Genomic DNA, 25746 nt, shown 5'->3' with positions numbered 1-25746 from the left:
TTCATGAACAAGCGTCTTCTGCAAGGAGGAGGAGAAGCTCAAGGTTAAGGTGAAATTCTGGCTTCATCTTTCATCGTCAGACTTTCAGCAGAGCAGGAGCAGCGGAGACACGGGGTGTGTGGGTGTGTGGGCTGGGGCCCAGCTGCTGTCCCCAGGCCCCAGGCCTGCCCCTCCGCCTCCCTCTGCCTGCCCAGGCCCCACTGGGGTGCTTTGTGGACAATTAGGAAATTTCTAGTACATTTCTTATTGACTTTACTAAAAGTTAAATAAATGTACAGGTTTGCCCTTTGCTGACTGCGAGCTGTAGGGGGCGCTGGTTCTCCCCTTTCCGCAGTCCCAGGTGCCCGCGGTCCACCCAGGAGATGAGGTCCTGGGTTCACACAGCTGCTCTGTCCTTCCCGGTGGTGCTCAGGACCGCGGACTCCTCGGGGTGGCCACCAACAGCCAGGCTCCCAAGCCCCCGAGCGTCAGTCCTGTCCACATGGGTGGCTCCTTGGCGCGGGGCTCACCTCTCTCTTGTCCCTCTGGGCCCTCAGCTCCGGCAGCCACTCAGACCTGGCTGCCTTCTGAGCTCGGCAGCTTCTCCCATAAACCAGGCAAGGACCTGCAGGGCCTGGACTCGGCACGAGTCGCGAGGGGCCCACCGGAGCGAGGGCAGCGTCCTAGCCCCGCCGCAGCCTTGCCAATAGAGGCGAGAGGCTCCTGCGAATGAATGTCCAGGAAAACCAGGTCCTGTGGCCGGGGAGGGGATCCCGGACGAGGGAAGCCGGGAGAGCCCTGCACGCCTCCCTGAGGGTGCCAGCTCCCCAGGGCTTGGGCATCAGAGCTCCGACGCGGGCACAGAGTGGCCACTCGGGAAATGCCTGTGTGAGTGGGTGACAGGGTCAGTACAAATGGGCATGTGGGTCACCAGCTGGAAGGGATTGGGGCAGGGTGGAGTGGCCTGGTGGGTACACAGGTGACAGAACAAAGCCATGCCGATCTCGGGCCTCTTGGAGCTCAGCAAGTCACAGCCACCTGGGCCTGTGTCCTGAGAAGTGTGGCTGCCAGAGTGCCCCGGGGGTCCCGGGCTCTCCCTAGGCCCAGGCTGGGGGTGCCAGAGTCAAAGGCCGCCCCTTCTGCTCCAGGTAACAAGGTTTTATCCCAAGCAGCAGCGACAGTCCCTCCCACGTCCTGCCAGGAACAGGCTCTGGTCCCCACCGCTCCACGCCCCATCTGTGCGTCGGAAGCAGCCTTGGGGCACCTCTGAACCTCCCTTCCTGATGCTTCAGAGCAGGGGGGCACTGGGGCAGCACCCCGTGCAGCAGAAGTTTGGCAGGCTCAGATGTCCTGCAGGCAGCACTGGCCCAGGGCCCAGGCATCGGGAGGCGGTTGCCATAGTTACTGGGAGGAAGAGGCCATCTGCGTGGAGATGAAGGTCTCGATGACGCCGTGGTTGGATGGCAGCAGGTGGCCGTGGCCGTTGCTGGAGTCGGAGCTCTGGTACAACACCAGGCTGCTGGACGACACTGCGGAGACGAACGAGGCTGCTGGCACCCACGAGCCCCCTGACCCCACCCCTGCCTGTCCCTAGGGGTGCTCGGGCCTCCCCTCCTGAGTCACAGCAGATAACAGGAACCCTAAAGTCAAACCTCTGCCTCGGTTCTTAGCAAGGGGAACCCTCCAGCCAGGCTCTGGGGCCGCCCAGGGAGTGGCCTCCTCAGGACGTTTTGGTGGGAACCTTGGAGAAGCCCTGGCGAGATGGTGTGGCGGGTGGTTCTACGGGTCAGCGTGGCTAGGCTGAGCCGAGTGCCAACCTAGGCGCTGCCGTGGGGGTGCTTTGCAGCCGTGGTTAACACCTGCAACCCGCTGACTTTGGGTAAAGGAGATCGCCCCGTAACGCAGGTGGACCTCCCCCACTAGATCGAAGGCCTTAAGAGCAAACACGGAGGTGTCCCAGGGAGGAAGGGATTCTGCCGCAAGGCTGCGGGTCGGCTCCTGCCTGGGTTTGCAGCCTGCCCTGCAGATTTCAGACGCGCCAGCCCCCGCCTGCACGAGCCAGTCCCTTAAGGTAAGTCTCACTCTGTGCAAATCCTATAGGCTGTGTGTTTCGGGAGGGCCCTGATGATGGATGGGGACGGGCTTTGAGGTCGGCCCCGGGTTCGAGACCAGGCCAGTCCCTCACCTCCTTGAGTGTTGACTTCCTCATCTGTGAAATGGGATGATAATGTACATGCCTCATGGGGCAAAGCGTGGAGCTGGGACATGGAGTGCCCTCCGTAGCTGTCACTACGGCCACCAGGGCTGGGTCGAGGAACCCGAGGCTTACAGAGGGGGAGCGACTTGTCCGAAGTCTCAGAGTTCACCCTGGCCGCCCCAGGCCTCCGAGCCCGGCAGGCTGATTCTCTGGACCACGACAGCATGATTTGCAAACTCGGGGCCTACGGGGGTTGCTGGGACAGACATGAGTCCCACCAACGGGGAGGTGGGGGGCCGTTATGTAGGATTATGAGTCCTTCCAATTTTCTAAAAGAAGCCAGAAATCTGGATTTCTCTGGGAAAGCTCCTGATTTTGCACTGTGGGCAATTAATTCAAAGAATGTTAGGCACACCCACGGCTCGCTTCTGGCCACGCGCTCCCTCGTTATCACCCTGCGTGGCCTCTGCCCGTGACTTAATCTCACTCCTCAATCAAGTCAGTGAGGGGGTCCTGTAAGACGTGCCCGCTTTCCTGCGGTTGTCCCGCTGCGTGGCGCTTCCTGGGCACACAGGCCGTGCCTAGGAGGCGGGGAGCGCCCTCCCGGCTGTGTTCCGTCTGCAGGGACAACAGGGAAAGGGCCAGGGCCGCTCACCCGTGGGGCTGGCGCTGAGCCGGTGAGCGGGCTGCAGGTGCTGCATGCCAGCAGGGTCCTGGCTGGGGACGTGGAGGGTGGTGGCCTGGGAGGCCGGCGTATGAAGCCCAGACTCACTGGAGGCCTCGGTGTCGGAGGTGAAGACCTGGGGAAGCAGAGCAGCCTCCTGAGCCCCCAGGGTATGGAGGGGACTCGGGCGGGGCGGGGGGTGGGGCACAGGCCTGGGCCTTACCTGCTTGGTGGGCGTGAGGCTGGCCAGGGCACTCAGGTTGGTGGTGTCGGTGATGAGCATGGTCTGCGGAAGCAGGCCCGTGTGAGTGTACTGGGCCACCTCCGGCTTGTGGCTGTAGAGGGCTGGCGGGGCGGGGAGGAGACAGTCATGGCAGACATGCTGGCCCAGGCGCCTCCCGGGAGGCCTCAAAACCGGGGGCACTGGGAGAAGTGGGGCGTGGGGCCTGCTGAATGGCCCGACAGGGCAGTGGCTGGGGATCCCGGGCTGGTTTCTAAAACCGGGGGCTCCAGAGAGGGGGGTAGACATTCCCCTCCACTGCAGGGACCTGCGCGGCTGGGATTGAGGGGGAGGAGCCTGGGGGAGGCCAGGAACCAACGCCCGCTCTCTTGTCACCTGGACACAGCAGGTAGGAAAGGAGCGGGAGGCCCAGGTGCCACTGTAGGTGGCACACGTGCAGCTGTACTCAGGGCAGGCGCCACAGCAGTAAGCACAGAGCTCAGGTGGCCCCTGTCGGGGTGAGCAGGGCAGAGGGCAGCGACCTCTCCAAGATGTAACCCAGTTTTTCGCGTACAGCACCCACCCCAAGAGGCACACAGACACCAGCAAAACACACATAAACCACATATGTTCACAGTGACTCGGATAAAAATGTAACACTTTCAACCACATACGCACAGACGCGTACAGGTCCACAATCTCTTACCCCAAACCCAAATTCCAAACAGGTCTGAAACCAAAAGGGATTTGTAAGGCTGGCAGTAGAGCTCGTTTGGTGGCAAAACCCGGCCAGCACCTGACATGAGATGATGTGAGTCCTTCACTTAACCTGGTGCGATCCCTGTTTTTTGCTGCAGAAATAGTAGCGTTTTGATCACAGAGTGCTGCCCCGAACCCTGCTGGGAGCGTTACGGGATGTGTGTTACATCCACCAAATGACCTTTCTAAAATCTGGAGAATAGTGAATCGTAAAATACGGATGGCCCCAAGAGTTTGAGAGAGAGGACTGTGGCCTGTACTCCCACAAACGGGCACACACACACACACACACACACACCTGATAAACACCCAAGATGCGCACATGGAAAGGCACTGGGGATGTGGTCACCCAAGCACATGTGTGCACACAGCTGCACTCATTCACACGCAAACATACTGTGGCCCACAGACACGCTCCGTCACAGAAGCACTCACACTTGTCCCGGACACACACTCAGACCACAACACCTTCCCCTGCGCCCGTCGACAGCCAAGTTCCACCGCCTTGCCCAGCGTGGGGTGCGGGGCGCTCACCGTGGGGGCTCTGCAGCTGGGCCATGGTAGCCATGAAGGGGCTCTGGGCCACGTGGCTCTGCACGGGCGGCATGAGCGGCTGCTGGTAGGAAGGGTGCAGTGGCTGGGAGAACTGGACAGGCTGCAGGGTGGTCAGGCTGCTGCCCATGCTGTTGATGACGGGCACACTCTGGGCCTGCGTGGAGGCCAGGCCTGGAGCAGGAAGGGCAGGAGTCAGCCTGGCCTCCTCCCACCTCCGCCACTTCCCCAGCCCCCCGGGGTACCACCCTTCTGCCCTCCAGAGCCCACGGGCTAGAGGAGGGCACAGGGCCATCAGGAAACAGCCCTGCACTGGGACCTGCCACTAACTTAAGTGGCCCTGGCAAGTCACTCCCTTTGTCAGAGCCTTTAGGTCCTTATCTGGGCTGGTGGGAGAGGTGGGCAGTGAATACATCAAGGGTTGTCAAACTGGGTTCCCTGGAGCCCTGGTGTTCCAAAGCAGTGCAAAGGCCCTGGGGCTTAGCGCTCTGCTCCCCTCTCCCAGCAGCTCCGAATCTATCTTATGTACTGAGCTTCTGCTTAATCGTTCCTGCAAATAAAGACGTTCTGGGCTTTTAAAACAATTTTTAAATAAAACCAAAAACCCAGAAAACATCAATCCACCTTACGCTGCTCTATTGTGCCCACACTTTCCACCTTCCAAGATGCTACATGATTGGTGCATCGTGCTTACTCCCTGGCTCCCCATGTGGGTCACTGAGATTTCGGTCTGGTTCACTCACACGTCGCTGAGATCGCACAGTGCCTGGCCCAGAGCAGGCACTCAGTAAATACGTGTCGTGTGAATGGGTGAAGGAGTCCTGGTGGCTCTTCCAGCTCCTGGATTCTGCAGAAGCCCCACGAGCCCCCACTCGGGTGCCCCACCCACCCCAGCTTACCAATGACCAGGGTGGAGGCGCCCGTGTTGGTGAACGTGGGGCCCAGGGAGGCGGGCTCTCCAGGCCCGATGGTCATGACCCCGGGGAGCGAGGCCATGATGAGGTTCTGGGGCTGCTGGCTGAGGCCTGGGGATGTCTGCTCCAAGCTGTGCAGTGCTGTGAGGGTGCTCACAGGGGGCAGGGAGCCCCCCGTTGCTGAGACCTGCCAGGGAAAGCCAGGCTGGGTCAGGGTGACACCCCACAGCTGCTCCAGGGTCTCCCTGCCAAGGAAAGATGGGGTTGGAAGGGTTGTCCCCCGAGGCAGGGGACACTCACCAGCTTGGCTTCGGTGCTCAGCAGGCTGTGGCTGGGCTCCAGGCCCGTGGGAGACACTTGGTGCAGGGCTGCAGACACTGTCACCAAGGGGCCGCCGCTGCTCGAGGGCACTTCTGCCGCCTCACTGGCTGCAGGCTGTCCGTAGCGCACGCCTGGGGTGGGGAGCAGTGTCCAGCCTCAGCACCCCACTTGCCTGTCCTCACCTGCCTCTGTAGCCCTCGTCACTCCAAACTGCGTCGGTTTCCCTAGCCCAGTGCCCTCTCCTTTCCTTACGCAGCCGGCAAACTCTGCCTGAGCATCCAGCTTCTGCCAAGCCCTGGGCTAGCTGCTCCCAGCTCCTTGAAGGCCGCGGCTGCAACTTATTAGCTCCACGCCCCCCACTGCCTAGTGCTGCGCCTGACATGCAGTAGGTGCTCAATAAAAGACAATAGGACTGAGATGAATTGAGGCTAATGGGGTTAAACTGAAGTGAACTGAGCTGAATGGGACAGAATCTAGTGGAGTTGAACTTGAAATGAATTGAGCTATATTGAGCTTGATTGAGTTGAGCCGCATGAAATCAAATCGAATTGTTTCAGTTGAACTGACCTATACAAAATTAACTGAATTGCACTGAATTACATTTAGTTTGAACTGAATGGATCGAATGGGACTTGGTTGGATTAAACCGCGCCGAAGTTAAATGAACTAAATTGGATTATAAGGAGTTGAACACAATTGAATTGATATGATCTGAAATGAATGAACTGAAGTAACCCAAATCGAGTTAGGTTTGAGTGGAGTGATGGAGTGTAGCAGGTGGGGTGGAGTGGAATCCTAGTTGGGCACAGTGAGTGGAGCGGTGCAGAGTGAAGTGGGTGGAACAGTGTGGAATAGTTTGCAGTGGATGGAATGGAGAAGAGTGGAGTGAGGTGGAATGAATGGGGTAAATGGAGTGGAAGGGGGGAGTGGAGTGAACAGAGTGGAATGGAATGGCATGGAGTGGAGTAGATGGGGTGCAATGGAATGAGGAGTCAAGTGGATGGAGCAGGTGGAGTAGCATGAGTAGGTGGAGTAGCTGAGTAGAGTAGCATGAGTAGGTGGAGTAGCTGAGTAGAGTGGAGCAGCTGAGTAGAGTAGCATGTGTAGGTGGAGTAGCTGAGTAGAGTAGCATGAGTAGGTGGAGTAGCTGAGTAGGTGGAGTAGCTGAGTAGAGTGGAGTAGCTTTAGGAGGAGTGGAGTGGAATGAGTGTATGGAGTCAAGTGGTGAGAGGTAGAGTGGAGTGGAACCAAACTGAAGTGCTAAGAGGTTTGGGTGGCTGCCACCACTGGGGCAGTCCTCCTCAACCCTCCCACCTACCCGCATGTTGCCTCTCCTCACAAAGCACTCACCGTGGACCTTACCGGGGGAGAGGGCGGGTGGCGGCAGGCCGGGGGAGCTGTGGGCAGGCAGCACAGATCCCGGGCCTGGCCCTGAGGGGGGCCCACTGTACGTGTCCATGGCCAGCTTGTGCCGAAAGGCCTCTTCTTTGCGCCGGTTGGCAAACCAGTTGTAGACGCGCACCTCCGTGACAAGGTTGGAGCCCAGCCCCTGCGCCTGTGATGGTGACACCCCCCTCTGGATGCACTCCGCCCTGCAGAAATGGCCACCTGTGAGCCTCTAGGCCAGGCGGGTCCGGGGAACCCTCTCTTGGGCATGGCGGGGAGGGTATTGAGAAGCTGGGCTCTACCTGAGTGAGTTTGAGGCTGGCAGATCTGGGTTCCAATGCCAGTTCTGCTACGTGACCTGGGCAAGTGACTCAGCCTCTCTGACCTCAGGCTCTCCACGCATAAAGTGAGCGAAATAGCCAGAGGGTTGTGGTGGGGATGAAACAGGTGAGCAGCCACCGAAGGGGCTGCTTTGGTGGGTGGGGGCTGCTAGGAATGGAGTGAGGTTCACGATGCTGACCGGCAGTTGAGTATTTGCAGCTCTCCGGGCCAGACTAAGCCAGGAGCAGGAGCTCTCAAGGACCAGGGGAGCCTCCCTGAGGACCCAGAGTCACCTTCCCCTTCCCCACCCTTGCTCCAGCCCACGCCACACCAGCACTGCCACCCGCCAGCCGTGCTACCTGTTGCATTCCTCCACCAGCGTCTCTCGCTCCTCCTTGCTGGGGTTCTTTTGCCTCTCGTAGGCCTGGAACAGGATCTGCTGGGATGCTGGGCCCCACTTGAAACGGTTCCTCCGCCCCTTCTTGGTAGGTAGCTCATCACCTGTGGGCTCCTCGATCAGCCCACCCTGCCCTGCATGGGTGAACTCTGTAGGCACAGAGAGCCGTGAGTGTGGCGCCGGCCACTCCACCTGCCTACATCAGTTCACCTGGCCATGCCCCTGACACTTTCTCCTTCCCAAGGCACTGAACCAGAGGAGCCCCAGAAGGACAAACACACAGCACATGTGCTACCACGTTCTTCACCTCTGTCCAAGGCAGACATCACTAATCAACCCCCGCACGCTTTTCTACTCTGCTTCCTGTATGCCAGTCTACAAATTTCATCTTCAGGCCAGTCCCTCTAGGTAGATACTATTTTATCCCCATCATATACACTGGGGAGCAGAGTCACAAGAGGGCTAAACAACTCACTCGAGCTCACACAGCTGACAAGTGGCAGAGCCAGGTCTTGAACCCAGGCAGTCTGGTTCTAGAACCTTCCATGTAGCCACTGGACCACATATCACGTTTCATAATCAGGACATGTTTTTTACACCTGCTGCTTCTCTGATCATGCGCCAGACATTAAGTGAAATCTATTCATTTTCTGAGAATTCCCCTGTAGCAGGAATTCTACTGATTTTGCCTGCATAGTGTCATTTTTCTCTACCTCTGGGAAACAGCACCCTGATTTCCCCTTGAGGGCCCTCCCTCCTCCTTCTCAGCCCATCTAGTTGAGGTAGAGTGACCTTACTCTGGCCAAAAACAATACCACGTCCCTCTGGCCACTGTGATTGGTTCATGGGTCTTCTTTGGATGCGGTTCTAGGTAGTTAATTACATAGAAGGAAAAAAAATTAATTCTGAGCACCAGTAGCTCCATCTATAAGCTAAGAGGGTTAATAAAGTCAGAAACAACTTGTGAAGAAAAAATGAATCCTGACTTTCTATCTCACGATATACATAAAAGTCAGTTCCAGCTAGATTGTAGCTCTCAACATGGAAAGTAAAATAAAACTATTAGAATATAGGAGAAAATGTTCATGACCTTGAGTTAGACAAAGATTTCTTAAACAGGACACAAAAATCACTAACCATAAAGAAAAAAATTAAGAACTGCTGCTCATCAAAAGACGCGATTTAGGCCAGGCAGAGTGGCTCACGCCTGTAATCCTAGCACTTTGGAAGACTGAGGCGGGAGGATCACTTGAGGCCAGGAGTTTGAGACAAACCTGGGCAACATAGCAAGACTCCCATCTCTGCAAAAAAAAATTTAAAATTAGCCCTCCATGGTGGCGTGAGCCTATTGTCCTAGCTACTTGGGACGCTGAGCTGGGAGGATCACTTAAGCCCTGCGAGACCCGGTCTCAAAAAAAAAAAAAAAAAAAAGAGATACCATTTAGAGAGTATAAGGGAAGCCATAGAGTGGGAGAATATATTTGCAATACATATATTTGAAAAAGGACATATGGTCAAGGCATATTTTTTTTAAAAATCTTTAAAATCCATAAGCAAAAAGCAGGCAACTGTTTAAGAATGGGTGCTTCCTTAAGAGGATCTCCAAATGTCCAATAATGTATGAAAAGATATTCAACATATGAGTTATCAAGGAAATGAAAGCTAAAACCACAATGCAATACCACTGCACACCCACCACGGGCAAAAAGAAAAAGTGACATTACCAAGTATCGCAAAGGTTCCGGGAGCAGCTGGAATGCTTAAACACTGCTGGTTGGATTACAAAATGGTAACTATTTAGCAGTATCTAGTAAAGCTGAACTTGAGTATGCTCTTAACTTAGCAATTCCATACCCAATAGAAATGTATATACACTTGCAGCAAAAGACATCTTCTGAAATGTTCCTAGCAGCGCTGTTCACATTAGCAAAACATCAGAAGTAATCCAAATGTTCACACAACAGAATGTTCACACACAGTCAATGAGAATAGCCAATCTACAACAACATGGAACCACGTGGATGGATCTCACAAACATAATAGGAAGAGAAAGAAGCCATTGTATGGTATGATTCAATTTATACAAACTTCAAAATTAGCCATACTTAGCCATGATGCTGGAAGTCAGGATCAGAGATTACTCTTATCTCTAAGAGGAGAGGGGGCTTCCGAGAGCTGGTAATATTCCATTTTTTATCTGGTTGGTAGTTACATTGGTGGGTTCACTTTGTGAAAATTCATTGAACGGTATGCTTAGAATTTGCGTACATTTTGTATGTTAGATTTAAAAGTTTACAATATTGAAAATAAAAAGAATCGTTCAACTGAAGGTAGCTGAAAAGAGAAGCTCTTTTCCCTCTGAGGTTGCTAAGCTGGTAGGATGGCAGTCCGGAGCTTCCAGGACCCACTTTTGCCTATACAAGGGGAGCCTGCCTGAGAATGAAGCCAACATAAAACAGAGCCAAGAAATGCCGTGTGGACATTATTTGAGGCCCTGGATCTAGCCATGCCTGAAGCAGGCATGGACTCCTCACATCCATGAGCCAATAAATTCCTTTTTACTTAGATCAGTTTGAATTGGGGTTCTGTCCCTGTTTCCAAAAGGGTCTCCTATCTTGAATGTTCTCGTATCTCAAATTCTCCAGTTTCTCCTTTAAAATTAAAAACTCTCGGCCGGGCGTGGTGGCTCACGCCTGTAATCCTAGCACTCTGGGAGGCCGAGGCAGGTGGATCACTCGAGGTCAGAAGTTCGAGACCAGCCTGAGCAAGAGTGAGACCCCATCTCTACTAAAAATAGAAAGAAATTATCTGGCCAACTAAAAATATATATAGAAAAAATTAGCCAGGCATGGTGGTGCATGCCTGTAGTCCCAGCTACTCGGGAGGCTGAGGTAGGAGGATTGCTTAAGCCCAGGAGTTTGAGGTTACTGTGAGCTAGGCTGACGCCATGGCATTCACTCTAGCCTGGGCAACAGAGCAAGACTCTGTCTCAAAAAAATAAAAATAAAAATAAAAAAATAAAATAAAAAATAAAAACTCTCGGGGGAAGGCAATTTGGGCCACAGTTTGCTTCATTTTTCTCAGCTCTAGGTTGAAATCTTTGATTACATTTCTAACTGTTAGACTTTAAAAAAATGCATTTTGTTTAACATGGGAAAATTTCTTCCAGCGATGGTTTTGGGAGAAGACATTCAATTTCTCTCTGAAGCTAAACCTAGTTCTAGCAGATTTTCAAAATAACTATGGTTTCTTTTCATACAAATTAAAATAGTCCAAAGATGTACTGTTTTCCCAAGTCAATATTATGGTACAGTAGAGAGTGAACACCCTGACAATTAGGATGAGAGCTAGGTATAGTGTAAGGATTACAGATATCTATTATAATATATGCATTATTTTTTTCAGTAGTGATTTTGACCGTTGGTGGAAGTATACATTAGTACAACCTCTTTGAAAGGAACGATGACAGTATCTAGCAAAGATTTTAAAGTATCTACTGTCTGACCCAGCATTCTACTTTTAGGAAATTTATTCTACAAACACACGTGTGAGCATGAACCTATATAAATACAGATGTTCTTTGCAGCAGTTGGTTGTATTAGTATATTGGAAAAACCCTAAAAGTCCTTCAGGAGGCGGCCAGTTAAATAAATAATCATACTTGCAAACAACAGACAGCAGCCTTAAAAAGAATGAAATCAGTCCATCTCTCAGTGCCGATGTGAAAAGATGTACAGAATTTATTGCTGAGAGGGAAAAAGCAAGGTGCCAAATAGTATGTATCGTACGTTCCCATTAACCAGAAAAAAAGCAGGAAAACAATGTATCTATAGCTAGTGTATGCGTAAAATATCTCTGGAAGGTTACACAGGAGACTGGGAATGCCAGTGGCTGCTTTAGGGAAAGAACACCTAATTTTTATTGTAAACTTTTTTCTTCCTTTTTTTAACCAAGTGTGCATTGCCTTTTTAAAAACCTGGATAATTAATTTTTAAAAATTCAAAAAAAATTTTTTTCACCTAGATAGAGGCTCAGAAGGGTGAGAGTCCACTTGGGACGTGGTGGGTTTGAAGCCTGCATAAGGCAGCCCGCCATTCCCTGAGTGGTAGGTGTCCAGGTCTTCCTGGGTTTGCGGTGGAGGAGTCCCTGAGCGTGCGCCTCACCTTTGAGCCTTGACTCACGCTGTTCCTTCTGCCCAAACACCCTTCCCTGCATCTCTGTGAGTCAAAACTCAACTCACACTTTAAAACCTAGTCTGAAGGTTACACTTCCAGCGTGAACCTCCCTGATGGCTCTGCCTCCCTGCGGAAGAATCGATCGTTCCCTCCTCTGCAGTCAGCTCGTCACCCTGAAACGCTTTGTGCATACTCTGCACTGAGCAGATAGACGCTTGATGAACACTAGCTATCATGGTTGTCACTATTGCTATTATCACATGTCTCACTGGATCGCAATGACCTTTTCTCCTGCTTTTGCACTTAACAGTGAGCTCTTGTGAAGTCAGGGACCCGGAGCTTCATCCATCTTTGGTTGCCCAAGACCAGCCCCGCTCCCCTCCCCCAGACTGCCTGGTGCAGAACAGGAAATCAACGTGGGTTGAACCCCACGACTTCCTCTCAGTCTGTGTCTGTATAGTGGGGCTAGGGAAGCTTCCAGCCCCCACCCATGAGTCGGGGAGAGTCCTGGACCCGCCAGGGAAGACATGGGCCGGGGTCGTTACTTACGCTGGGCCACCTCTCGCTGCTTGCGGACGTACCAGGTGTACAGGGCCGCTCGCTTCTGCGTCTTCATGGGAGTGCCCTTGTTGAGGTGCTGGGACAGGTGGGACTGGTTGAGGCCGGTGGTGTCGACCACCTCCCGCTGTGGGATGTTGTGCTGCTGCAGGTAGGACTTGACCATCTTCGCCACGCGCCACGGGTCCTCCCTGGGAGGAGGGCAAAGATGAGGACAGGGTATGCTCAGCAGGGGGTGTCCCCCTGTAGGCGGGGCTGGGGTCCTGGGTGTCAGAACGCTTGTCAGCCCTGGGGGTAGGGATTGTGGCTTAAAGCAGTTGTGGAGCCCGGGGGCCTCCTGCACCTGGACTCAGACACAGGGAGGTGTGGTCATCCATGCCGGGACACAGGGACGCAGACACACGGACATGGGCCCAGAGACTTGTAGACACAAACACACGAGAGACATGTGGACGTAGGCCCACGGACAGACATGGGAGCAGGTAAAGGTTTAGAAACATGGACACAGATGTAGACACAAGCAGACGGCCCCCAGAAGTGGCATAAGCCAAGTAGGGAGGGTCCTCACCTTTGTGCCTCCTCTAACGCTCCTCCCCTCATCCTACCTGGAAATGTTATTTGTGACTGTGTCTTATCCACTATGAGAGACTACAAACAGCTTGGGGGCAGGAACTGTCAGGTTCTCAGCACCCAAAGTGGGCCTGATGCAGAATATGCCATCGATGGATAAAGGAGTGAATGAGTGGATGCATGGATAGTAGGGTGGATGGATGGATGGATGGATGGTAGGGTGGATGGATGGATGGATGGATGGTAGGGTGGATGGATGGATGGATGGATGGTAGGGTGGATGCATGGATAGTAGGGTGGATGGATGGATGGATGGATGGATGGATGGTAGGGTGGATGGATGGATGGTAGGGTGGATGGATGGATAGATGGGCAGTAGGGTGGATGGATGGATGGATGGGCAGTAGGATGGATGGATGGAAGGATGGATGGACAGATGGCAGGGTGGATGGATATGTAGGTAAGTGGGTGGATAGATGGATAGATGGGCAGTAGGGTGGATAGTGAATGGATGGATATGTGGATGGATGGTAGAGTGGATGGATATGTAGGTAGGTGAGTGGACTGATGGATGGATGGTAAGTGGTTGGATGGATAGATGGGCATTAGGGTGGATGGATATATAGGTGGGTGGATGGATGGGTGGATAGATGGATGGATAGATGGGTGGTTGAGGGAGACCTACTGGAAAAAGAAAAACATTAAGTCTGAAAACAGGGAGAGAAATATGGATTCTCCCATTTTACAGCCAAGGCCACTGAGGCTCGGAGAATTTGCATCACTTGCTTCTCTTGTCCGAGGTCTCATGGCCGGCCCAGCAGAGTCCCATCCTGCCTGAAGGGATTCGGCTCTAAGTCAGCCTGTCGGGCAGAAGCCACACAGGGTCAAGACGCCTCCTGTACATCCATGCTACACCCCTGGCAGTGGCCAGGCCGGCTCGCCACAGTCCCAGGTGAGGGGGTGGCATTTAGAGGCCTCATTGTACCAAAAGTGCGTGTGTTGGAGCACCAGAGTCCCGCTGTGAGGGCTGAGATTCTCCCGCTAGACAGACTCAAGGGACCTGATGCCACCTGCGAATCATGTCCCTGTCCTCTGCCCACCGTGGGTCTCCCTGTGGGCAACGGAACGGGTCAGACTGCCCAAACCATGTGAATTCTCTCTCGTCCTCTCCTGCTCTGTCTCAACCCACCTCTCTTTCCCACTCTCCTGAGCTCACATTACAAGTACGTGTCAGATAAATACAGCTCGGTGCAACGGCGCCGGAACAGGCAGACGGGGATTTGAACCCGGGTCCGCGTGATTCCAAAGCCTGTGCTCTCCCTGCTTCACTCAACAATTCGCTTCTAACATCTGAGCCTTCCAACACTGGCACGGGTGACAAGTGCTGCATGTAGAAGGCAATTCGTTGCCACGTTGCTTGCCCCGCAAACGACTGGAAACAACCAGGGCGCCCGGCCAGGGGACACTGATGAGCTGAATTGCGGCGCATCCGTTCAAGGCGACCGTAAAATCCCACGGAGGAAGCTCTGTGCGCCCAGATGGAACAGAGTTTGCCTGGTACGTCTGCTGTGCTGTTATTTGTATAAAATTAGAAGTGAGGTGAAGGGGGCTTTCTGCATATTTGTGCACGCGTGACATACCAGGGAGCACACACGGAATCGGCGACACTGGTTGTCGCCAGAGGAGCATGGGCTGCTGGGGGGTAGGGCTAAGGGCGCAGTTTTCTCTGTTGCCCTCGTGCACGTTTTACAGTATGTGATATATGATATAATATACTGTATATGCTTATGCAATATTTAAAATTGAATTGTAAACAACTCAGATAAGCCCCCTGCACTCTGAAGCCCACCCACCCAGCCTTCCTCAAAGAACCAGCCCCCGGCAGCACCCTGCTCTGATGGGAGAGCACAGAGCCCTTCATCAGCCTGGGCCCTCTGACTCCCTCCTCTTTTATCAGCGGTTCTCAGACAGGGATGAAAAGAAGGTAGGGACAGACAAACTGAAACCAGTCAGCAGTAGAGACGGCAAAGTCCCATCTGAGTAAAGACCTGAGAGTTCCCGTTTCTCGAGGCTTCGCTGGAAGCCGGGCACTGTGCTCAGTGCTGGCCATTCAGATCTTATGATATCCCCAGGAAGTAGGTACTACTTGTGTGCCCATTTCACAGATGAGAAAACTGAGACTCAGAAAGGTGAAGAAGTCATTTGTCCAAGGTGACCTAGCTGGGATTCGAGAATATTTCACGTTGCTGGGACATCCCCCCCACCCCAAGACCTCTCCCTGGCTTCTGGTTCCTTGGATTCACTCTTCTCCACCATCCTCCCTTCCCCGGTGCAACTCAGGGCTGAGAGGGAAGAGCAGGGCAAAGTCCAGCCTTGTGCTTCAGTGGCAAACATGTTTATCTGATCCCAGACCTGGGCGGCCCTACGGCCTCCCCTCCCCCAACCACAGTCGTCACCCTCCCGTGCAAGCCCCCCTCTTGTCTCCCCCAGAGAACCGGGTCAGTCTTCCTCGGAACAGGGCCCCTCCTGGGTTCAAGCTCAAGATTTGCTATCTGTCCCTACCCACCTGATTCCCCGTCTCTCCTCCCCACCCCCAGTTCTCCCACCCCAGGTCAAATTTAAACTGAACTTGAAAATAAAACAAAGGCCAGCCACCCTTCACGCGGTGCACAAGCAACACGTAGAAATAGACAGAATTTGAACGTGAAAATGGACAGCAAACGGTTCCAGCAAGCCCGTGTGAACTTTCTGTTTTTAAACAGTTCCTGGTAGAGCTGGACACTAAATTCACAGCAACAAAAGTGAATTTAAAACGCTAGTTAGGAGACAGAGAGCTGAGAGGGCCTGGCTTTTCCTTCTGGGGGAGAAGGTGCCTGTGCCACTTTTTTCTAGAACCTACTGAATCTCTCTCTCTCTCACTCACCGTGTCCGTCTGTCTGTGCGTCTCTTTCACACACACTCTCGGTTTCCTAGAGCCTGACTTTTCCCAGGACAGCTGCCCAACTCTCCCAACTCAGAACTAAGAGGCCAAATCTCCAGGCATCTCCTGCTTTGATTCTAATGGGTTTGAGAGTCAAACCAACCCGGGTTCAAATCCCGCCCCTGTGTCTTAGCCCCGTGTCCTCTTTCCTGATCCGCATCTGCCCTGTAGCGTGGGGTAAATCCACACCCACCTCACTCTGCTATTGGGGAAGGTAAATGAGCTTCACATAGCGGGAGGTACTTAGTGCAGGGCCCGGCACACAGTAAGTGCTCAATAAGTGGAACAATACTGTCATCATCATCCTCGTTAACAACGTAGTCATGGGGACTCCCGGACCCACGGCAGAGCCCAGGGTGGGTGAAGGTCCACCCACATCTCCATCCTCCTCATTCCAGGGGCGATCAGACACCCAAGGCGTTGGGCCTTTATTCCCTGGCACCCAGGGTTTCGGGACATCCCAGGTTGTGAAACCAGGGATGTCACCACTTCCGGGTGACCAGCCGGAAGTGCCACACTCATCTGGAGGGGGAGCTGACTTCTCTGTGGGGGCTTTAGATCTGAGCTTGAATCCCAGCTGTGCCACGCAGTGTCTGACCGGCCTTCGGTAGTTGCTTAACCTCCGTGTGCCTCAGTTTCCTCACCTGTGAAATGGGGCTAATGGTATTTCACACTCCAGGGAAAGAATGAGTTTAGTGCATTTCTGAGGCCTTCAGGAACTCGGAAACACTGCGTGGAAGTGAGTCGGTCAAGGTGAACAGCAAGAACAACCAGGGAGGGGAAAGTGGGAGGTAAAGGTTGCCCCTCAAGGTTGCTGTGCAGAGTGTGGGGTAGGAGGACTGAGGTCCACGTCCTGGCCTTACTGCAGAACTGTGGAAGAGTTACCTTGGGTAAGTCACTGCCTCTCTGAGCCTTAATTTGCTCATCTGTAAAATGGGACCACTACTAATAGTAGCTGCTATGTATTACGCTTACTACGTGTGCGTGCTACAAGTATCATGTGGGTAAGTGTTGTCATCTCTGCCTTGCAGGGGAAACTGAGGCTCAGAAAAATGAAATCCCCTTCCTGAGCTAGAAAGGGGCAGAGCTGCGATTCGGTGACAGACCCTTTGTCCTACCTTGGCTGCTGTCCTCCTGGGTCTCAATGCTCTGGTGCCACCTGATGGGGAAGACCAGAGAGCTTCAAGGCTGGGGTTTGAGCTATTCGGGACAGAGAGTACCTGGGAGGACATCCAGGAAGGAGCCCTGGGTCCCATTTCCTCCCTGGGCCATGCCTCAGTCTGCTGGGCCCTGGCCAAGGGACAGCAGGAATCCTCAGGGCCTCAGAGAATGCGAGTTGCTCATTCATTCCTGCTGTGTGTCTGCCACCGGGCTGGATGGGGGGTACAAGTAGTGAGGAAGGCAAGGCAGGCCTTGGCCTTGAAGAGCTTCTACTTTTATGGCAGGAGACAGAAAACAAACAGATGAATAAGATAAAAGGAATGACAAGGGACAGGAAAATGTAAACGAAAGTAGGAGAAGGAAGAGTGACTAGGGGTGGGGCCCACCTTTGGAGAAGGCCATCCAGGAACTGAAGGAGAAGGCATTGGCCTTGGAAAGATCTGGAAAAAGGCTTTGCAGCATGTGCAAAGGCCCTGTGGTGGGAGTCAGCTTGCTGTGCTGAGAGACAGCAAAGTCAGGGTGAGGTCAGGGAAGCTGGTGGGGTGGAAGAAGGGGAACTGATTTTATTCCTCGTCCAGGTAGGGAAACTGAGGTGGAAGGAGAGGAAGACATTCACCAAAGGTCACACGGTGAACTAAGGGTGGAGATTTGAGGCAAGAGCTCAGGGGCCTGCTGTGGCCTCAAACCCGGGACACCCCAGCAGGGCCTGGGACCCAGGACCCACCCCGGCCTCTTTCCAGACACTGTCCTCTCCAGAGAAAGCTGCCTCTGCACCTCCAGCCTCCTCCTCCCCCACGGCCTTGGCCTCCATCGGGGTCCCCACCTCTCTACCCCGGGGCTCCTTCCCCCCAACCCTGAGGCTAGAGGCCCCACTTTCTCCCCTCAGGGCGTTTTCAGGTCCCTTTTGTTCCCTGAACAATAAGTAACCCAGGTAGTTAGTTATAAACTCTGCAGGAACAAGGAGCTGGTTGATAATTTATAGCAACATCTCAAATTTAAATGGAAAGTAAATAGCATGCTGTTAGCATTAAAGAAAACCCAATCCAGGCAGGAGCGAAGCACTCCAGCCTCCTCACAGCTTGGGGCGCCTCACTCTCTCCCTGGCCCCTTCTCCCAGCTGGGTCCGAGCCCCTCCACCCTCCCGACTCCTTTGCTCCTGGCTCTGCGGGCATCTCTCGCCATCTCTCTCCCTCCCTCCCTGGCTCCTGTCTATCCCTCAGCCTCCAGGTCTCTCCTGGTCCCCAGGAAGCACCTTGACCTCTGCATCCCCCTCCAAGGCTGTGGATCAAGCCTCCCCCCGCCCCACCACCCCACCAAAGGGACTGCCAACCAAGAGACCCCACCCTGCCAGGTAAGAGAGGCCCTTGGCACCCCCTGCCCCCCACCCGCACCCCAGAGCCCCCGGTCCCATCTGGGACCCTGGGCATGTCAGGCCCGGCCCCACCCCATCCAGGCTGCCCTCGCCCTGGGTCTGGGAGGCCTGACTCTTCGCCCCTCCCCTGCAGGCCTGCGGCCCTTTGCCCTGCTCTTCCTGCCAAGTCAGGGGGCCCTGGCTGCTCCCCTGCCCCCAGGACAGGCCCTCGGGAGGCTCCCTGAGGCCGCTGGGAAGGCAGGGATCCACCGGCCCTCCCCCACCCCACGCTGGGATCAGGACCTTGGACAGAAAGGGATGGCCCCCTGCGGAGTGTCTTGGGGGCTCTCAGCCACCCCCAGCTGGCCCCTGGCCCCCAGTTATGGCAATTGAGAGCACCAACCAGCTGGTGTGACCGTAGCCAAGCCCCTTCCCCATTGTAAGCCTCAGTTTCCCCATTTGTAAAGCAGAATTATCAACAGCTTCTTCTTAGGGTTTGTCTTAACAGTAAGGGAAATTATGTGCGTAAAATCTCAGCACAGCACCCCGCGAGCAGTAACGCTCCGTGAGCAGGCAGCTGTTAGGATGGGCGTCATGGAGCCTTTGGGAGGGGTGGTCCCTGCAGCCCCCAGGCCACCCTTCTCTCGCCCCCGCACCCCCACCCCCCACCCCCACTGGGTGGGAGGTGGGTTGGCCCAGGCCTCTCCAGGCCACCATCCCGACAAGTTAATGATCACAGGCCTTATCAGAGCCTTTTGCCCGTTTATAAATTTATAAAACAAAAGAGAAATAATAAAGCGTGTGGGTAATTAGTAACCAGGTCAGCTCTGCTGAGGAGAGGGGAGGCATCGAGCTCGGGACCCACCCAGTTCTCCAGGAGATGGGGAGCCGGCTGGCGGAGGGGGGCCTCTAATGGCACCGGCTGGCGACATGGGGTGCCTGTGGCCGCCCAGGAAAGGGGAGCAACTCCCACCCCGGGGCTCCTCCTGCCTCAGGTAAGAAAGACCTGGGCTTCCCCAACTGAATGCTTGGGTCCCCAGGTGGCCGGGGAAGCCCCCAAAACCCCAGCCTCGGCCCCTGTCCCCGGCGGGAGTGTTTCTGGCCCCCCGAGCCTACAGTCGGAGGACTTGGTGTCCAAGTTAGGGTCTGGGAGGTGCAAATGGATCGTGGTGGCTAAACCCTTCCGCCACTCCCTGGTTCTCCGGGCATTTGGATTGTGGATTCTCCTGCTGTCCCCCACGGTGGCAGGGCTCCCCAGGGACACATCTCCCGTCCCAAGGGCTGGGCCAGGGCTCATGGAAACCCGGGGTTCTGCAGAAGGGCAGGTCAGGGGCTGGGGACTCCAACCTCCGAGCAAGGGCCCCCTCCCGGGGCTCTCGTGGGCCCTGTCCCCCTTCCCGACGGCTACACTAAAGGCCACAGCTCACGGGGACTCTGGACTCGGAAGCAGAGCTGAGGAGGGTGGAGAGCTCTGGGCTCCTTCCCGGGGCCGGGGACGGGCAAGGGGTCCTTACTGCAGAAGGGTCTCCACCACGGCTTTCTGGTGGGCCGCCTCCTCGGGGCTGAGGTTCTCCAGCTCTTTGAGGATGGGTGGCGTGAAGTCTTCCCCGTCGTCGTCCGTCTCGTCCTCGGAGCCCCGAGTCTCCCCCAGCCCGTTGGGCAGCTCTGCCAGCTCCCCTCGGCCACCGCCGCAGGACTCCCCCTTGTCCAGCGGGCCATCGCCGGCCAGCAGGTAGGGCCCCTGCTCACCCAGCGCCTGGATCAGCGCCTCCTTGCTCAGGCCCGACTCGAGCAGGGCGGCCAGGAGCTCCGTCTGCAGCTGGCTCAGTTTAGACACCATGGCTCCGCCACCGCGGGGCCACGCGGCCTGGGGCCACCGCGCCGGTCGCCTCCCCCACCGCGTGGGCTGTCACTTGCCTGCCAGTGGCAGACACAAGCCGGGCTCTTTGCACCCACTGCCCCCCCAGACCCCACTAGCCAAGCCCCGTGGGCACCCCCAACCCCCAACCCTGGCCCCAGCAGCCAGTGAATCAGGGCCCCTGCCTGCTCTGTTTACATCGGAGCTGGGGAAATTCTCCAAGGTTCATATTTATCCGTGTGCTTAGCGAAGGGACTGAACTTTGGACTTCAGCCCTGCAAAGTGCAGGCCTCATGGCAGCGTGGAGGGCCGGGGAGCCATGGCCTTCAGTGGGAGTGGGCAGAGGGGAAGGCGGGGGAGGTGGGGGCGCCTGGGCAGCTGGGATGCAAGGTGCTGGCAGCCAGGGAGGCCACGGGGTGAGCAGCAGTGGGTCCACCCCCGAGGCAGGAAAGCAAAAAATGCAAGTTTCGTTAGGGAACGGAAGCAGCAGGGAGCTCCAGGCAGCTGGGCCAGCTCTTCTCAAGGGCAGACCTAGGTCACGTCCATTTTGGGACCCCCCCCACGGCCCCACCCCAGGCCCAAAACCTGTAGGGAAAAAATTGTTGAGAGCGTACTGGGCAATGTGTGTCTTTCCTTCATTGTATCCCGCTAATAACTGTGCGTAGGTAGGTGCAGAGATCATCCCCATTTTACAGAGGAGAAAATCGAGGCTCTGAGAGGTTAAGCAACTTGCCCGACATCACACAGCCAGCAAGGCACAAGACTTGCAGGGCAGAACTAGGTTGAGGTGAGTGAGGCACTCGGCCCAGGTGCGAATTTTAAGGCGGCGCCAAAAAACCCCAGTGATCAAGATAAATAACATTTTTATGCAATATATTTTAAAAGTTAAAATTCATGCAAAACCCAAAAGAATGAAAAACAGATGTCGACACAAAAACTTATATGTGAATGCATTATTCACAGTGGCCAAAAAAAAAAGTGGAAAAACTATAAATGTCCATCAACAAACGAATGGAGAAATAAAAGGTGGCACGTCCATGCGGCGGTATGTTATTGGGTCACAAAAAGCAATGACGTTATGACACGTGCCACAGCCTGGTTAGACCTTGACAACATTAAGCTAAGTGAGGCCAGACACAAAGACCACATAGCGTGTGATCCCGTTTATATGAAACGTCCAGAGTAGGCAAATCCACAGTGACAGCAGGTAGATTAGTTGTCGCCTGGGGATGAGTAGGAGCAGGGAACGCAAAGTGGCTGCTTCGTGGGTACAGGGTTCCTTCTGGAATGATGAAAATGTTCTAAAATTGATTGTGGTGATGTTGTATAACTCTGTGAATACACTAAAAACCGTGGAATTGTTAGATTTTTAGAAGAGTGAATTTCACAGTATGTGAATCAATAAAATTTTTTTTTAATTAATGTAAAAAAAATCTGAGATGAAGAAAATAGCAAACTTTTAAATAAAGACAGGCCCCACCCTCACTCACCTCACCGTAAGCCCAGCCCTGGGAAAAGCTTGTCCCTCACACACCCTCCTATGTCTTTCCTCTTCCAGCCAAGAGCCTGGGCGACATTTCTTCAGTTTGTCCCCTGGGGCAACCCCAGGCTGGCAGAATGAGGGGCACGCACCATTTCCTGGAGTAGGTGTGTTGGGGGGCTGTTCCCACGTCCAAGCTGGGGTAGCTCCAGGGGGCCTGCGTTGTTCAGGGGTCCGCAAAGCCAAGGTCATGCTGGAACGGAGAACGGGAAGGAGACATTGGCCAGAGAAGCCTCCCTGCTGCGGGCCAGCCAGGAAGAAAGGGGCCAGTTAATAATGGTAATCACTCCCGGGCACTCGGGAGGCTGAGGCAAGAGGATCGCTTGAGCCCAGCAGTTAGAGGCTGCAGTGAGCTATGATGACGCCACTGCACTCCAGCCTGGGCAACAGAGCGAGACCCCATCTCAAAATAATAATCAGCAAGCCGTTTGCCCCGAGTAAGCTCAAATCCACCTTGTCGGTCCTGCCCCTTCCAATACCCGGTGCTCTGGTCCCCCTCCAGTGACTTTTTCATTTTTGCACAGAATTTATCGCCTTCTAATATACTCAAATCAACAGTGCCGTCTGATACAGTAGCCACCAGCCACACATGGCTACTGAGCACTTGAAACACAGCTAATGCCACTTGTGGAAATGACAGTATTTTTGATATACTGTGTTAAATTTTAAAATTAAAAAAAGTTGACATTTAGAATAATTTTAAATTAGATGTAATTAAACTCACATCCATATATTGATAATATATTGATTACATTATGTTTCGTTTGAAATAATTTTGATTTAAAATTTTTTTGTTTCAAATTTTTTTTTAAACTTGCTCCTTTTTACTTTTTTGATGATATTGAAAAATTTGAAATTACATACATGGCTCTCGTCGTATTTCTGTTGGACAGTACTGCCCTATAATTCACTTATGTACGGATGAGGTTTATTGCTTATAGTCTGTTGTCCTCTGCTAGAATGTAAGCCTGTGCCCCTGCCCAGGAGGGCAGGCATCTTTTCTTGTTCACTGCTGTATTCCCAGTGTCTAGTATATCGACCCATAAGTACATAGTAGGTGCTCAATAAATATTTCTTGAATAAATGAATAGCTCAATTTCATTGCAACTAACCATGTGTAATGAGCTTTGCACAAAGCTTTCTTTTCCCCCTGAGATGGGGTCTCGCTATGTTGCCCAGGCTGGTCTCAAACTCCTGGGCTCAAGTGATCCTCCTGCCTCGGCCTCCTGTGTAGCTGGAATTACAGGCGTGGGCCACAGTGCCCATCTCTCTGAACTAGCCTTTAGTACTGTGCTTCATTCTCAGAACAACTCTCTGAATTAGATAGAAACTGGTATTATTCCCATTCTACAGGGGAGGAAAGAGAAGCTCAGAGGGGTTAAATGACTGCTCAGAGCTCCTCAAAGCTGGGATTTAAGTCCCCCCTGAGCCAGGCAATCTGACGGTGCATGATGAGCTGGCTGCATCCCCCGAAAGATATCGGGACCCCCTTTCCTCCAGCACTTTTTTCTTAAACCGCAGTGCAAGTTGCTTTGAGGTGAGGCAGCATGCTCAAGTCCAGGCTGAAAGGCAGCGAAGGTGCCGTGTGCTGTTCCTTCCTGGTTTCGGGGTTCCCGTGCATATTATCCTTGTTGCCTGCAGCAGCCCCCGGCAACTTTTCACCTGCAAGCCAGGGAGCTCGGGGGAGCAAGGAAGGTGGGGCCTGAATCCTTCCCACGATGGAACTCATTAACTGCCGGTCCTCGGGCAGCCAGGTGTCTGAGCTTGTGACTCCGGGACTGAAGGTGATTTGCGTCAGGGAGGGAATGGCAGAGGGTGGGGAGAGCCCCCGGGGAGTCTCAGCAGCGAGGTACACAAACAAACAGAAACGGCAACGGCCGATTCCAGCCCCCAGCCTGCCCTTCTCCACACTCGGGAAACAAAACTGAATTAACTCAAGGTCAGGAGAGGCAGTTTGCATTCTTAAGGGTCCACTGCAAAAAACCAAAAATACTGAACAGTTGTGTAGTAAGTACAACAGTTAGATCAAAACCACTAGTAAGTATTTATGCCCTAGCAACTTAGGAGCCACTTGAAAAGCTGATGCACGTAAATTGAAAGAAGTAATATTTTAGTTCATTCTTAAATAACTGCAAGGATGTACTAATGGGACGGGTGTGCCTGTGGGTTCTACACAAATGCTCAAACCTGGGGATCAGGACACTACCACCCTCGTTTCCTGTGCCACAATATTTTTTTGCGTGACACTTGCTTGCCATCACAACTGCCATAAACTCAGATTCACAAAATGAGGACGTCGTGGAAAGAAAGGTGGCTCCATCTGACATTGGGACTGTGAACACCCTGAGCTGGTGGTTCACAAGTTGTCCAGCAGATGTCGCTGTTTCCTCGGAAAAGTCTCTAAAATGCCCTGCTGCGTCCTGGGGCCGCTCCGCGCGCGGTTGGGAAGTGCGGACCCAACCGACTGCCTCGGGCACGGTGGGAATTCAACAAAGGGTAGCTGTGAGCTTTATCACGATTCTCTCCTACTCGCGAGGCTGGAACTCGGGAAAGGCGCAGGCCTACCCTTGGCCTTGGGAGCCAGCGTAAGAGGGGTGCCCTTCAGCCGATCTGTCACTAGCTGTTGGTCTCAGTACGGACGATGCCCCAGGGCCTCCCTACATTCCAACCCGGGACTATGCTCCCTCTCCCCCCCATACCCTTTGACCTTTAGACAGTCCCTGATATGCACAATTTTCATCCAGTTTCTCATTTACCATCAAACAGCCTCATGATGTAGGTACTTTTCTCCCCAGTTTCCAGGTGAGAACATCAAGGCTCAAAGAGGATATGTCACCCAAGCGGTTAACGCATGGGAGAGCGAGGATTGGAACCCAGATCTCCGCCGGAATCTAAGCTCTCAACGAAATAGTTGTTACTATTACTTACTTTTATTGTTGTTGTTGTTCTGGGTGAGTGTAACTCCAGTGCTCATTGGCCTTGTCAGCCTTGTGCTGATTTTGCAGATGAAGAGACAGTTTCCTCCGGAACAGGACACAGTGGTTAAGGCTGCTTGGGTTTTCTCTTCTCTAAAGAGGGGGTGAAAACACTGTCTGCCTCTTGGAGTTGCTAGGAGAATTAGTGAGGCACTGTCCCTGAAGCACGGTGCCCAGCACGCTGCAAGCACTCCCCACTACTAAAGAGCATTAACACCACGACCCACGCCCCTTGGCCAGGCTGAATTCTCTTCTCTTGCAAAAGTTCTGCATGCGAGGGTCACCCGTTCCATTTGACCCTTAAGCCCCAATTCTGGCATTCAAGGCCATCAAGGACTCAACCCCACTCTAACCAGCCTGACCTCGGTGTTCTCTCTGGCCCAGGGGGCCTTGTCACCACCCGCTACCACCTGCCCCTGCTCCCTGTCCACTTTTGTCAACCCGTGCTACGTTGGAGCCCACTCATCCTCGCTCCCAAGAGAGCCAGTGTGAGCACCGCTTCCCACTCTGTGTTCAGTGATGTCAGATTGGCCCTGGTGAGGGCATTCACACCACGGAAATAGACAAAGGCTACAAATCATGTCTGGTGCCTGTGTGTTTGCTTCTTTGTTTTGTTTTGTTCAGAGAGCCAGCTGTTAAGCACTTACCAGCACAGCACTGACACTGTTCCTTCTATCTGAAACACGTCCCCATTCCTGATGAGCTCTGGCGACAAAACACCTGCATATTTTTTGCCATATTCGAGCACCGCCTGTAGCATTATTTACTTAACGGTTTTGCTCCTATCAACTCACCTTTTCAAACAAATTCTTTGAAAACTTTATATAATTATAATACACGGAAACCAGTATCCTGTGCCATAAATAGA

At 53.7% G+C, this 25746-nt stretch overlaps 1 protein-coding gene and 1 long non-coding RNA gene across 6 annotated transcripts; one reads left to right on the top strand and one right to left on the bottom strand.

Annotated features, from left to right (window-relative positions):
- Positions 1 to 61: 61 nt before the first annotated feature.
- Positions 62 to 21067, bottom strand: HNF1A (HNF1 homeobox A). Of its 4 annotated transcripts, none has more exons than XM_069497025.1 (10): positions 20020 to 21067; positions 12435 to 12634; positions 7673 to 7859; positions 6957 to 7198; positions 5586 to 5737; positions 5271 to 5472; positions 4354 to 4545; positions 3064 to 3185; positions 2832 to 2997; positions 67 to 1508 (listed from the first exon to the last, which is right to left on the bottom strand). In XM_069497025.1, the coding sequence occupies exons 1-10, from the start codon at positions 20343 to 20345 to the stop codon at positions 1381 to 1383; spliced, it is 1917 nt and encodes a 638-aa protein (XP_069353126.1). In that variant the 5' UTR covers positions 20346 to 21067; the 3' UTR covers positions 67 to 1380. The 4 variants fall into 4 exon arrangements, with proteins under 4 accessions (XP_069353125.1, XP_069353126.1, XP_069353128.1 ...); XM_069497026.1 differs by having other exon boundaries at positions 79 to 1508; positions 2832 to 2976; XM_069497024.1 differs by having other exon boundaries at positions 62 to 1508; positions 2832 to 3185.
- Positions 16679 to 25746, top strand: LOC138401527 (uncharacterized). Of its 2 annotated transcripts, XR_011236533.1 has the most exons (5): positions 16679 to 16883; positions 17025 to 18505; positions 19319 to 19500; positions 21059 to 21150; positions 24699 to 25746. It is a non-coding gene; the product is annotated as an uncharacterized lncRNA (long non-coding RNA). The 2 variants fall into 2 exon arrangements; XR_011236532.1 differs by lacking the exon at positions 21059 to 21150.

The sequence above is a fragment of the Eulemur rufifrons genome, chromosome 21 (assembly GCF_041146395.1).
Source record: "Eulemur rufifrons isolate Redbay chromosome 21, OSU_ERuf_1, whole genome shotgun sequence".
Taxonomy (NCBI): domain Eukaryota; kingdom Metazoa; phylum Chordata; class Mammalia; order Primates; family Lemuridae; genus Eulemur; species Eulemur rufifrons.
Note: the sequence above shows the minus strand (reverse complement) of the source record. Positions and strands in the feature narration are given on the sequence as shown.

Coding starts and splice junctions, on each gene's coding strand:
- HNF1A (XM_069497024.1), bottom strand. CDS start 20,345: ATGGTGTCTAAACTGAGCCAGCTGCAGACGGAGCTCCTGGCCGCCCTG. Junction 7,860..12,434: donor GCAGCGAGAGGTGGCCCAGC/GTAAGTAACGAC, acceptor CTGTGCCTACAG/AGTTCACCCATGCAGGGCAG. Junction 1,509..2,831: donor GCTCAGCGCCAGCCCCACGG/GTGAGCGGCCCT, acceptor TCGTCTCCGCAG/TGTCGTCCAGCAGCCTGGTG.